Source organism: Hyla sarda, unplaced genomic scaffold (assembly GCF_029499605.1).
Source record: "Hyla sarda isolate aHylSar1 unplaced genomic scaffold, aHylSar1.hap1 scaffold_683, whole genome shotgun sequence".
NCBI classification, from domain to species: domain Eukaryota; kingdom Metazoa; phylum Chordata; class Amphibia; order Anura; family Hylidae; genus Hyla; species Hyla sarda.
The window spans coordinates 5287-19193 of record NW_026610700.1 but is presented as its reverse complement, the minus strand read 5'-3'; the positions used below and the strand labels follow the sequence as shown (position 1 = coordinate 19193).

At 48.9% G+C, this 13907-nt stretch overlaps 1 protein-coding gene across 1 annotated transcript; it reads left to right on the top strand.

The window, feature by feature from the left end:
- Positions 1–1578: 1578 nt before the first annotated feature.
- On the top strand, positions 1579–12942 carry LOC130343455 (cyclic AMP-responsive element-binding protein 3-like protein 3; the record flags this gene model as incomplete). Its single annotated transcript, XM_056554357.1, has 6 exons — positions 1579–1893; positions 9103–9234; positions 10521–10767; positions 12440–12540; positions 12620–12700; positions 12798–12942. Coding segments are annotated over exons 2-6 (706 nt in total), but the record flags the coding sequence as incomplete, so codon positions are not given.
- Between the last annotated feature and the right edge of the window lie 965 nt (positions 12943–13907).

The following is a 13907-nucleotide window of genomic DNA, read 5'->3' as shown; positions in this document are numbered from 1 at the left end:
CTCTCATGTATCTCAGCTGTACCGCAGTATTTCCTCTCATGTATCTCAGCTGTACCGCAGTATCTCATGTATCTTAGCTGTATCACAGTCTCTCATGTATCTCAGCTGTACCGCAGTATCTCATGTATCTCAGCTGTACCGCAGTATTTCCTCTCATGTATCTCAGCTGTACCGCAGTATTTCCTCTCATGTATCTCAGCTGTACCGCAGTATCTCATGTATCTCAGCTGTACCGCAGTATTTCCTCTCATGTATCTCAGCTGTACCGCAGTATCTCATGTATCTCAGCTGTACCGCAGTATTTCCTCTCATGTATCTCAGCTGTACCGCAGTATCTCATGTATCTCAGCTGTACCGCATTATTTCCTCTCATGTATCTCAGCTGTACCGCAGTATCTCATGTATCTCAGCTGTACCGCAGTATTTCCTTTCATGTATCTCAGCTGTACCGCAGTATCTCATGTATCTCAGCTGTACCGCATTATTTCCTCTCATGTATCTCAGCTGTACCGCATTATTTCCTCTCATGTATCTCAGCTGTACCGCAGTATCTCATGTATCTCAGCTGTACCGCAGTATTTCCTCTCATGTATCTCAGCTGTACCGCAGTATTTCCTCTCATGTATCTCAGCTGTACCGCAGTATCTCATGTATCTCAGCTGTACCGCATTATTTCCTCTCATGTATCTCAGCTGTACCGCATTATTTCCTCTCATGTATCTCAGCTGTACCGCAGTATCTCATGTATCTCAGCTGTACCGCAGTATTTCCTCTCATGTATCTCAGCTGTACCGCAGTATTTCCTCTCATGTATCTCAGCTGTACCGCAGTATCTCATGTATCTCAGCTGTACCGCATTATTTCCTCTCATGTATCTCAGCTGTACCGCAGTATCTCATGTATCTCAGCTGTACCGCAGTATTTCCTCTCATGTATCTCAGCTGTACCGCAGTATCTCATGTATCTCAGCTGTACCGCATTATTTCCTCTCATGTATCTCAGCTGTACCGCAGTATCTCATGTATCTCAGCTGTACCGCAATATTTCCTCTCATGTATCTCAGCTGTACCGCAGTATTTCCTCTCATGTATCTCAGCTGTACCGCAGTATTTCCTCTCATGTATCTCAGCTGTACCGCAGTATCTCATGTATCTCAGCTGTACCGCATTATTTCCTCTCATGTATCTCAGCTGTACCGCAGTATCTCATGTATCTCAGCTGTACCGCAGTATTTCCTCTCATGTATCTCAGCTGTACCGCAGTATCTCATGTATCTCAGCTGTACCGCATTATTTCCTCTCATGTATCTCAGCTGTACCGCAGTATCTCATGTATCTCAGCTGTACCGCAGTATTTCCTCTCATGTATCTCAGCTGTACCGCAGTATCTCATGTATCTCAGCTGTACCGCATTATTTCCTCTCATGTATCTCAGCTGTACCGCAGTTGTATCTCAGGACTCGGTACTTTCCATCACAGTCTTTGTCTCCACCCCTCCCAACCAGACGTCACAGTGGGCGGAGCCCGTGCGGTTTTGTCTTGGAGGAGGAGCCCTGACCAATCGTATGAAGTCTAGGGGCGGGGCAGAGATCACATGACGTGCTGCCATAGATCCGATTTCCCGCCCTTAAAAGTCACATACAGGGGGCGTAACCTCCAAATCACATGCCCTTCAGCCAATCAGCAGGCAGGATGAAGAGGCGTGGCTGCGGACGTGGCAGGTAATCGGGCTCTGTGATAACTACATCTCCCGGCATGCTGCGCGGTGACAGGGAGACAATGACGTCATCTGTGTAGTGTTGGAACCCGGAAGAGACGAGAGGAGGGGAAGTGATCGGAGGAGAAGAAACGGCGGTGACTTTATATGTGATTATACCGGAGAAATACCGGAGAGGTGAGAGCCCTCATTACTACAGCGGGGAGACTCCGCCCCTTATTACCATATCATCTCCATGACAACTAAACAGAGACCCCATCCCTCATTACCATATCATCTCCATGACAACTAAACAGAGACCCCCCCCATCCCTCATTACCATATCATCTCCATGACAACTAAACAGAGACCCCCCCCCATCCCTCATTACCATATCATCTCCATGACAACTAAACAGAGACCCCCATCCCTCATTACCATATTATCTCCATGACAACTAAACAGAGACCCCCCCCATCCCTCATTACCATATTATCTCCATGACAACTAAACAGAGACCCCCCCCATCCCTCATTACCATATCATCTCCATGACAACTAAACAGACCCCCCATCCCTCATTACCATATTATCTCCATGACAACTAAACAGAGACCCCCCCCATCCCTCATTACCATATTATCTCCATGACAACTAAACAGAGACCCCCCCATCCCTCATTACCATATCATCTCCATGACAACTAAACAGAGACCCCCCATCCCTCATTACCATATTATCTCCATGACAACTAAACAGAGACCCCCCATCCCTCATTACCATATCATCTCCATGACAACTAAACAGAGACCCCCCCATCCCTCATTACCATATCATCTCCATGACAACTAAACAGAGACCCCCCCATCCCTCATTACCATATTATCTCCATGACAACTAAACAGAGACCCCCCATCCCTCATTACCATATTATCTCCATGACAACTAAACAGAGACCCCCCCCATCCCTCATTACCATATTATCTCCATGATAACTAAACAGAGACCCCCCATCCCTCATTACCATATCATCTCCATGATAACTAAACAGAGACCCCCCCCATCCCTCATTACCATATCATCTCCATGACAACTAAACAGAGACCCCATCCCTCATTACCATATCATCTCCATGACAACTAAACAGACCCCCCCATCCCTCATTACCATATTATCTCCATGACAACTAAACAGAGACCCCCCCCATCCCTCATTACCATATCATCTCCATGACAACTAAACAGAGACCCCATCCCTCATTACCATATCATCTCCATGACAACTAAACAGACCCCCCCATCCCTCATTACCATATTATCTCCATGACAACTAAACAGAGACCCCCCCCATCCCTCATTACCATATCATCTCCATGACAACTAAACAGAGACCCCCCCCATCCCTCATTACCATATCATCTCCATGACAACTAAACAGAGACCCCCCCATCCCTCATTACCATATCATCTCCATGACAACTAAACAGAGACTCCCTCATTACCATATTATCTCCATGACAACTAAACAGAGACCCCCCATCCCTCATTACCATATTATCTCCATGACAACTAAACAGAGACCCCCCCATCCCTCATTACCATATCATCTCCATGACAACTAAACAGAGACCCCCCCATCCCTCATTACCATATTATCTCCATGACAACTAAACAGAGACCCCCCCATCCCTCATTACCATATCATCTCCATGACAACTAAACAGACCCCCCCCATCCCTCATTACCATATTATCTCCATGACAACTAAACAGACCCCCCCATCCCTCATTACCATATTATCTCCATGACAACTAAACAGAGACCCCCCCCATCCCTCATTACCATATCATCTCCATGACAACTAAACAGAGACCCCCCCCCATCCCTCATTACCATATCATCTCCATGACAACTAAACAGACCCCCCCATCCCTCATTACCATATTATCTCCATGACAACTAAACAGAGACCCCCCCATCCCTCATTACCATATCATCTCCATGACAACTAAACAGAGACCCCCCCCCATCCCTCATTACCATATCATCTCCATGACAACTAAACAGACCCCCCCATCCCTCATTACCATATTATCTCCATGACAACTAAACAGAGACCCCCCCATCCCTCATTACCATATCATCTCCATGATAACTAAACAGAGACCCCCCATCCCTCATTACCATATCATCTCCATGACAACTAAACAGAGACCCCCCCATCCCTCATTACCATATCATCTCCATGACAACTAAACAGAGACCCCCCCATCCCTCATTATCATATTATCTCCATGACAACTAAACAGAGACCCCATCCCTCATTACCATATCATCTCCATGACAACTAAACAGAGACCCCCCATCCCTCATTACCATATCATCTCCATGATAACTAAACAGAGACCCCCCCATCCCTCATTACCATATCATCTCCATGACAACTAAACAGAGACCCCCCCCATCCCTCATTACCATATTATCTCCATGACAACTAAACAGAGACCCCCCATCCCTCATTACCATATCATCTCCATGACAACTAAACAGAGACCCCCCATCCCTCATTACCATATCTCCATGACAACTAAACAGAGACCCCCCCATCCCTCATTACCATATCATCTCCATGACAACTAAACAGAGACCCCCCATCCCTCATTACCATATCTCCATGACAACTAAACAGAGACCCCCCATCCCTCATTACCATATTATCTCCATGACAACTAAACAGAGACCCCCCCATCCCTCATTACCATATCATCTCCATGACAACTAAACAGAGACCCCCCATCCCTCATTACCATATCATCTCCATGACAACTAAACAGAGACCCCCCCATCCCTCATTACCATATCATCTCCATGACAACTAAACAGAGACCCCCATCCCTCATTACCATATCATCTCCATGACAACTAAACAGAGACCCCCCCCATCCCTCATTACCATATCTCCATGACAACTAAACAGAGACCCCCCATCCCTCATTACCATATTATCTCCATGACAACTAAACAGAGACCCCCCCATCCCTCATTACCATATTATCTCCATGACAACTAAACAGAGACCCCCCATCCCTCATTACCATATCATCTCCATGATAACTAAACAGAGACCCCCCCATCCCTCATTACCATATCATCTCCATGACAACTAAACAGAGACCCCCCCCATCCCTCATTACCATATTATCTCCATGACAACTAAACAGAGACCCCCCATCCCTCATTACCATATCATCTCCATGACAACTAAACAGAGACCCCCCATCCCTCATTACCATATCTCCATGACAACTAAACAGAGACCCCCCATCCCTCATTACCATATCATCTCCATGACAACTAAACAGAGACCCCCCATCCCTCATTACCATATCTCCATGACAACTAAACAGAGACCCCCCATCCCTCATTACCATATTATCTCCATGACAACTAAACAGAGACCCCCCCATCCCTCATTACCATATCATCTCCATGACAACTAAACAGAGACCCCCCATCCCTCATTACCATATCATCTCCATGACAACTAAACAGAGACCCCCCCATCCCTCATTACCATATCTCCATGACAACTAAACAGAGACCCCCCCATCCCTCATTACCATATCATCTCCATGACAACTAAACAGAGACCCCCCCATCCCTCATTACCATATCTCCATGACAACTAAACAGAGACCCCCCCATCCCTCATTACCATATTATCTCCATGACAACTAAACAGAGACCCCCCCCATCCCTCATTACCATATCATCTCCATGACAACTAAACAGAGACCCCCCCCATCCCTCATTACCATATCATCTCCATGACAACTAAACAGAGACCCCCCATCCCTCATTACCATATCATCTCCATGACAACTAAACAGAGACCCCCCATCCCTCATTACCATATTATCTCCATGACAACTAAACAGAGACCCCCCCCCATCCCTCATTACCATATCATCTCCATGACAACTAAACAGAGACCCCCCCCCCCATCCCTCATTACCATATCATCTCCATGACAACTAAACAGAGACCCCCCCCATCCCTCATTACCATATCATCTCCATGACAACTAAACAGAGCCCCCCCCCATCCCTCATTACCATATCATCTCCATGACAACTAAACAGAGACCCCCCCCATCCCTCATTACCATATTATCTCCATGACAACTAAACAGAGACCCCCCATCCCTCATTACCATATTATCTCCATGACAACTAAACAGAGACCCCCCATCCCTCATTACCATATCATCTCCATGACAACTAAACAGAGACCCCCCCCATCCCTCATTACCATATCATCTCCATGACAACTAAACAGAGACCCCCCCCATCCCTCATTACCATATCATGTCCATGACAACTAAACAGAGACCCCCCCCATCCCTCATTACCATATCATCTCCATGACAACTAAACAGAGACCCCCCCCCATCCCTCATTACCATATTATCTCCATGACAACTAAACAGAGACCCCCCCCATCCCTCATTACCATATTATCTCCATGACAACTAAACAGAGACCCCCCCATCCCTCATTACCATATTATCTCCATGACAACTAAACAGAGACCCCCCCATCCCTCATTACCATATTATCTCCATGACAACTAAACAGAGACCCCCCCATCCCTCATTACCATATCATCTCCATGACAACTAAACAGAGACCCCCCCATCCCTCATTACCATATCATCTCCATGACAACTAAACAGAGACCCCCCCCATCCCTCATTGCCATATTATCTCCATGACAACTAAACAGAGACCCCCCATCCCTCATTACCATATTATCTCCATGACAACTAAACAGAGACCCCCCCATCCCTCATTACCATATTATCTCCATGACAACTAAACAGAGACCCCCCCATCCCTCATTACCATATTATCTCCATGACAACTAAACAGAGACCCCCCCATCCCTCATTACCATATTATCTCCATGACAACTAAACAGAGACCCCCCCCATCCCTCATTACCATATTATCTCCATGACAACTAAACAGAGACCCCCCCATCCCTCATTACCATATTATCTCCATGACAACTAAACAGAGACCCCCCCCATCCCTCATTACCATATCATCTCCATGACAACTAAACAGAGACCCCCCCATCCCTCATTACCATATCATCTCCATGACAACTAAACAGAGACCCCCCCATCCCTCATTACCATATTATCTCCATGACAACTAAACAGAGACCCCCCATCCCTCATTACCATATTATCTCCATGACAACTAAACAGAGACCCCCCATCCCTCATTACCACTCTAGTATCTCACCCCTCCCTCTAGTATCTCACCCCTCCCTCTTGTATCTCACCCCTCCCTCTGGTATCTCACCCCTCCCTCTTGTATCTCACCCCTCCCTCTAGTATCTCACCCCTCCCTCTTGTATCTCTCCCCTCCCTCTTGTATCTCACCCCTCCCTCTTGTATCTCACCCCTCCCTCTTGTATCTCACCCCTCCCTCTTGTATCTCACCCCTCCCTCTTGTATCTCACCCCTCCCTCTTGTATCTCACCCCTCCCTCTTGTATCTCACCCCCTCCCTCTAGTATCTCACCCCTCCCTCTAGTATCTCACCCCTCCCTCTAGTATCTCACCCCTCCCTCTTGTATCTCACCCCTCCCTCTTGTATCTCACCCCTCCCTCTTGTATCTCACCCCTCCCTCTTGTATCTCACCCCTCCCTCTTGTATCTCACCCCTCCCTCTTGTATCTCACCCCTCCCTCTTGTATCTCACCCCTCCCTCTTGTATCTCACCCCTCCCTCTTGTATCTCACCCCTCCCTCTTGTATCTCACCCCTCCCTCTTGTATCTCACCCCTCCCTCTTGTATCTCACCCCTCCCTCTTGTATCTCACCCCTCCCTCTTGTATCTCACCCCTCCCTCTTGTATCTCACCCCTCCCTCTTGTATCTCACCCCTCCCTCTTGTATCTCACCCCTCCCTCTTGTATCTCACCCCTCCCTCTTGTATCTCACCCCTCCCTCTTGTATCTCACCCCTCCCTCTAGTATCTCACCCCTCCCTCTTGTATCTCACCCCTCCCTCTTGTATCTCACCCCTCCCTCTTGTATCTCACCCCTCCCTCTAGTATCTCACCCCTCCCTCTAGTATCTCACCCCTCCCTCTTGTATCTCACCCCTCCCTCTAGTATCTCACCCCTCCCTCTAGTATCTCACCCCTCCCTCTAGTATCAAACCCCTCCCTCTAGTATCTCACCCCTCCCTCTAGTATCTCACCCCTCCCTCTTGTATCTCACCCCTCCCTCTTGTATCTCACCCCTCCCTCTTGTATCTCACCCCTCCCTCTTGTATCTCACCCCTCCCTCTTGTATCTCACCCCTCCCTCTTGTATCTCACCCCTCCCTCTTGTATCTCACCCCTCCCTCTTGTATCTCACCCCTCCCTCTTGTATCTCACCCCTCCCTCTTGTATCTCACCCCTCCCTCTTGTATCTCACCCCTCCCTCTTGTATCTCACCCCTCCCTCTTGTATCTCACCCCTCCCTCTTGTATCTCACCCCTCCCTCTTGTATCTCACCCCTCCCTCTTGTATCTCACCCCTCCCTCTTGTATCTCACCCCTCCCTCTTGTATCTCACCCCTCCCTCTTGTATCTCACCCCTCCCTCTTGTATCTCACCCCTCCCTCTTGTATCTCACCCCTCCCTCTAGTATCTCACCCCTCCCTCTAGTATCTCACCCCTCCCTCTAGTATCTCACCCCTCCCTCTAGTATCTCACCCCTGACTCTTGTATCTCACCCCTGACTCTTGTATCTCACCCCTGACTCTTGTATCTCACCCCTGACTCTTGTATCTCACCCCTGACTCTTGTATCTCACCCCTGACTCTTGTATCTCACCCCTGACTCTTGTATCTCACCCCTGACTCTTGTATCTCACCCCTCCCTCTTGTATCTCACCCCTCCCTCTTGTATCTCACCCCTCCCTCTAGTATCTCACCCCTCCCTCTAGTATCTCACCCCTCCCTCTAGTATCTCACCCCTCCCTCTAGTATCTCACCCTCCCTCTAGTATCTCACCCCTCCCTCTTGTATCTCACCCCTCCCTCTTGTATCTCACCCCTCCCTCTTGTATCTCACCCCTCCCTCTTGTATCTCACCCCTCCCTCTTGTATCTCACCCCTCCCTCTTGTATCTCACCCCTCCCTCTTGTATCTCACCCCTCACTCTTGTATCTCACCCCTCACTCTTGTATCTCACCCCTCACTCTTGTATCTCACCCCTCACTCTTGTATCACACCCCTAACCTTTGATATCACCCCCCCCTCATGATGACACTCCTCCCCCCCATTAGTTTATGACTCCTCCCCCCTCATTACCATGTCATACAGGTGCAGTGACTTTCCTGTCTCTCTAGATGTCGCTGTTTGGAGAATTTGAGGAGATGGAGAACTCGGATTTCTTGGATGACCTTCTGGACGACATATTCCCCCACGTGCCTGCGGATGGTGTCCATGAGGAGGGGGGGTGGGGACCCCTGGGTCTGGAGGTAAGAATCTGGGGGGGTCCTGAGAGAGAACCACGCTGCCGCACGATACAGCCAAACCCCCGCCGCCACGTCCTCCCCAACCCTACTGCTACGTTATCTCCATTTGATGCTGTATATCAGGGTGAAGCTGCTCGGTGATGTATCCTTGGTGGAGTTGCTCGGTGATGGATCTTTGGTGGAGTTGCTCGGTGATGGATCTTTGGTGGAGTTGCTCGGTGATGGATCTTTGGTGGAGTTGCTCGGTGATGGATCTTTGATGGAGTTGCTCGGTGATGGATCTTTGGTGGAGTTGCTCGGTGATGCATCCTTGGTGGAGTTGCTCGGTGATGGATCTTTGGTGGAGTTGCTCGGTGATGGATCTTTGGTGGAGTTGTTTGGTGATGGATCTTTAGTGGAGTTGCTCGGTGATGGATCTTTGGTGGAGTTGCTCGGTGATGTATCTTTGGTGGAGTTGCTCGGTGATGGATCTTTGGTGGAGTTGCTCGGTGATGGATCTTTGGTGGAGTTGCTCGGTGATGGATCTTTGGTGGAGTTGCTCGGTGATGGATCTTTGGTGGAGTTGTTTGGTGATGGATCTTTGGTGGAGTTGCTCGGTGATGCATCCTTGGTGGAGTTGCTCGGTGATGGATCTTTGGTGGAGTTGCTCGGTGATGGATCTTTGGTGGAGTTGCTCGGTGATGGAGCTTTGGTGGAGTTGCTCGGTGATGGAGCTTTGGTGGAGTTGCTCGGTGATGGATTTTTGGTGGAGTTGCTCGGTGATGGATCTTTGGTGGAGTTGCTCGGTGATGGATCTTTGGTGGAGTTGCTCGGTGATGGATCTTTAGTGGAGTTGCTCGGTGATGGATCTTTGGTGGAGTTGCTCGGTGATGGATCTTTGGTGGAGTTGCTCGGTGATGGATCTTTGGTGGAGTTGCTCGGTGATGGATCTTTGGTGGAGTTGCTCGGTGATGGATCTTTGGTGGAGTTGCTCGGTGATGGATCTTTGGTGGAGTTGCTCGGTGATGGATCTCTGGTGGAGTTGCTCGGTGATGGATCTCTGGTGGAGTTGCTCGGTGATGGATCTCTGGTGGAGTTGCTCGGTGATGGATCTCTGGTGGAGTTGCTCGGTGATGGATCTTTGGTGGAGTTGCTCGGTGATGGATCTCTGGTGGAGTTGCTCGGTGATGGATCTCTGGTGGAGTTGCTCGGTGATGGATCTTTGGTGGAGTTGCTCGGTGATGGATCTTTGGTGGAGTTGCTCGGTGATGGATCTTGTTAACTACCAGTAACCTCCATTATTGTTGCAGGTGCTGAGTGACCCGGTGGTGGACGGCTTCCTGTGTGAGCTCCTGGGCAGTCCGCTCGGTGAGGGTCCCAGCTCTCCTCTGGCCAGTGACAGTGGGATATCTGAGGGTCTGGCGGCCATATCGTCTCCTGGTACCTGGGAGCCGTCTCCACCCGACAGCCCCAACATCGTCCACACGGAACACAACTACTCCATGCTGCAGAGCGTGCGGTCCGAAACCTGTGATGGGGACGTCTTCATCGACCTAGGTATGACCTCAGCGGGTACACAGGAATATGGCGCCCCCTGTATGCTACAGACTGGTGCTCCTACCATGTGACGGTCTGACCCCTCCTCCCTGATGTCTGACTCCTCCTCCCTGATGTCTGACTCCTCCTCCCTGATGTCTGACCCCTTCTCCCTGATGTCTGACCCCTCCTCCCCGATGATGTCTGACCCCTCCTCCCCGATGATGTCTGACCCCTCCTCCCCGATGATGTCTGACCCCTCCTCCCCGATGATGTCTGACCCCTCCTCCCCGATGATGTCTGACCCCTCCTCCCCGATGATGTCTGACCCCTCCTCCCCGATGATGTCTGACCCCTCCTCCCCGATGATGTCTGACCCCTCCTCCCCGATGATGTCTGACCCCTCCTCCCTGATGATGTCTGACCCCTCCTCCTTGATGATGTCTGACCCCTCCTCCCTGATGATGTCTGACCCCTCCTACCATGTGACCGTCTGACCCCTCCTCCCTGATGTCTGACTCCTCCTCCCTGATGTCTGACTCCTCCTCCCTGATGTCTGACCCCTCCTCCCTGATGTCTGACCTCTCCTCTCCGATGATGTCTGACCTCTCCTCTCCGATGATGTCTGACCTCTCCTCCCCGATGATGTCTGACCCCTCCTCCCCGATGATGTCTGACCCCTCCTCCCCGATGATGTCTGACCCCTCCTCCCCGATGATGTCTGACCCCTCCTCCCCGATGATGTCTGACCCCTCCTCCCCGATGATGTCTGACCTCTCCTCCCCGATGATGTCTGACCCCTCCTCCCCGATGATGTCTGACCCCTCCTCCCCGATGATGTCTGACCTCTCCTCCCCGATGATGTCTGACCCCTCCTCCCCGATGATGTCTGACTCCTCCTCCCCGATGATGTCTGACTCCTCCTCCCTGATGATGTCTGACCCCTCCTCCCTGATGATGTCTGACCCCTCCTCCTTGATGATGTCTGACCCCTCCTCCCTGATGATGTCTGACCCCTCCTACCATGTGACCGTCTGACCCCTCCTCCCTGATGTCTGACTCCTCCTCCCTGATGTCTGACCCCTCCTCCCTGATGTCTGACCTCTCCTCTCCGATGATGTCTGACCTCTCCTCTCCGATGATGTCTGACCTCTCCTCCCCGATGATGTCTGACCCCTCCTCCCCGATGATGTCTGACCCCTCCTCCCCGATGATGTCTGACCCCTCCTCCCCGATGATGTCTGACCCCTCCTCCCCGATGATGTCTGACCCCTCCTCCCCGATGATGTCTGACCCCTCCTCCCCGATGATGTCTGACCCCTCCTCCCCGATGATGTCTGACCCCTCCTCCCCGATGATGTCTGACCCCTCCTCCCCGATGATGTCTGACCCCTCCTCCCCGATGATGTCTGACCCCTCCTCCCCGATGATGTCTGACCCCTCCTCCCCGATGATGTCTGACCCCTCCTCCCCGATGATGTCTGACCCCTCCTCCCCGATGATGTCTGACCCCTCCTCCCCGATGATGTCTGACCTCTCCTCTCCGATGATGTCTGACCTCTCCTCCCCGATGATGTCTGACTCCTCCTCCCCGATGATGTCTGACCCCTCCTCCCCGATGATGTCTGACCCCTCCTCCCCGATGTCGGACCCCTCCTCCCTGATGTTCTCTGACATTTGTCTCTGTCCGCAGATGTGTGTGTGGAGGAGACTGATCTGGAGGTGATGGACCCAGATGGTCTATGTATGGAGGATGAGGAGGAGGATGGTGATTATCGGTACCAGACTGGGCAGGTATGTTCTGGATCATGTGACCTGATGACACGATGACCTTTCCGGTTCGGTCGGTGACTTGTTCCTCTTGGTGTCTCAGGTTCTGCAGTTGACTGAGGAGGAATCTCGGCTCCTGGGGAAGGAAGGCGTCACGTTACCTCAGCACCTTCCCCTCACCAAGGTAACCGGACCCCTTAGACCCCCTGTACCTGGTGGGTGAGGATAGTCCTCAGTATATGGCGGAGGAGATGAGTAATTATTGTGCATTGTCTGTGCAGACCGAGGAGCGAGCACTGAAACGTGTCCGAAGAAAGATCCGGAACAAGCGATCGGCACAGGAGAGCCGGAAGAAGAAGAAGGAATATGTGGACGGACTGGAGAACAGGTCAGAGCTGTGGAGAAGATGTGTCTCTCTAATATACAGTACACCCCCCCCCCCCCCCCACGTGTCCTGTATATGTACTATACACAGTATATATATCCTCTATTATATGTACTATACACAGTATATATATATCCTCTATTATATGTACTATACACAGTATATATCCTCTATTATATGTACTATACACAGTATATATCCTCTCTATTATATGTACTATACACAGTATATATATCCTCTATTATATGTACTATACACAGTATATATATCCTCTATTATATGTACTATACACAGTATATATCCTCTATTATATGTACTATACACAGTATATATCCTCTCTATTATATGTACTATACACAGTATATATATCCTCTATTATATGTACTATACACAGTATATATCCTCTATTATATGTACTATACACAGTATATATCCTCTCTATTATATGTACTATACACAGTATATATATCCTCTATTATATGTACTATACACAGTATATATATATATCCTCTATTATATGTACTATACACAGTATATATATCCTCTCTATTATATGTACTATACACAGTATATATCCTCTCTATTATATGTACTATACACAGTATATATATCCTCTCTATTATATGTACTATACACAGTATATATATCCTCTATTATATGTACTATACACAGTATATATCCTCTCTATTATATGTACTATACACAGTATATATATCCTCTATTATATGTACTATACACAGTATATATATCCTTTATTATATGTACTATACACAGTATATATATCCTCTATTATATGTACTATACACAGTATATATCCTCTCTATTATATGTACTATACACAGTATATATATCCTCTATTATATGTACTATACACAGTATATATCCTCTCTATTATATGTACTATACACAGTATATATATCCTCTATTATATGTACTATACACAGTATATATCCTCTCTATTATATGTACTATACACAGTATATATATCCTCTATTATATGTACTAT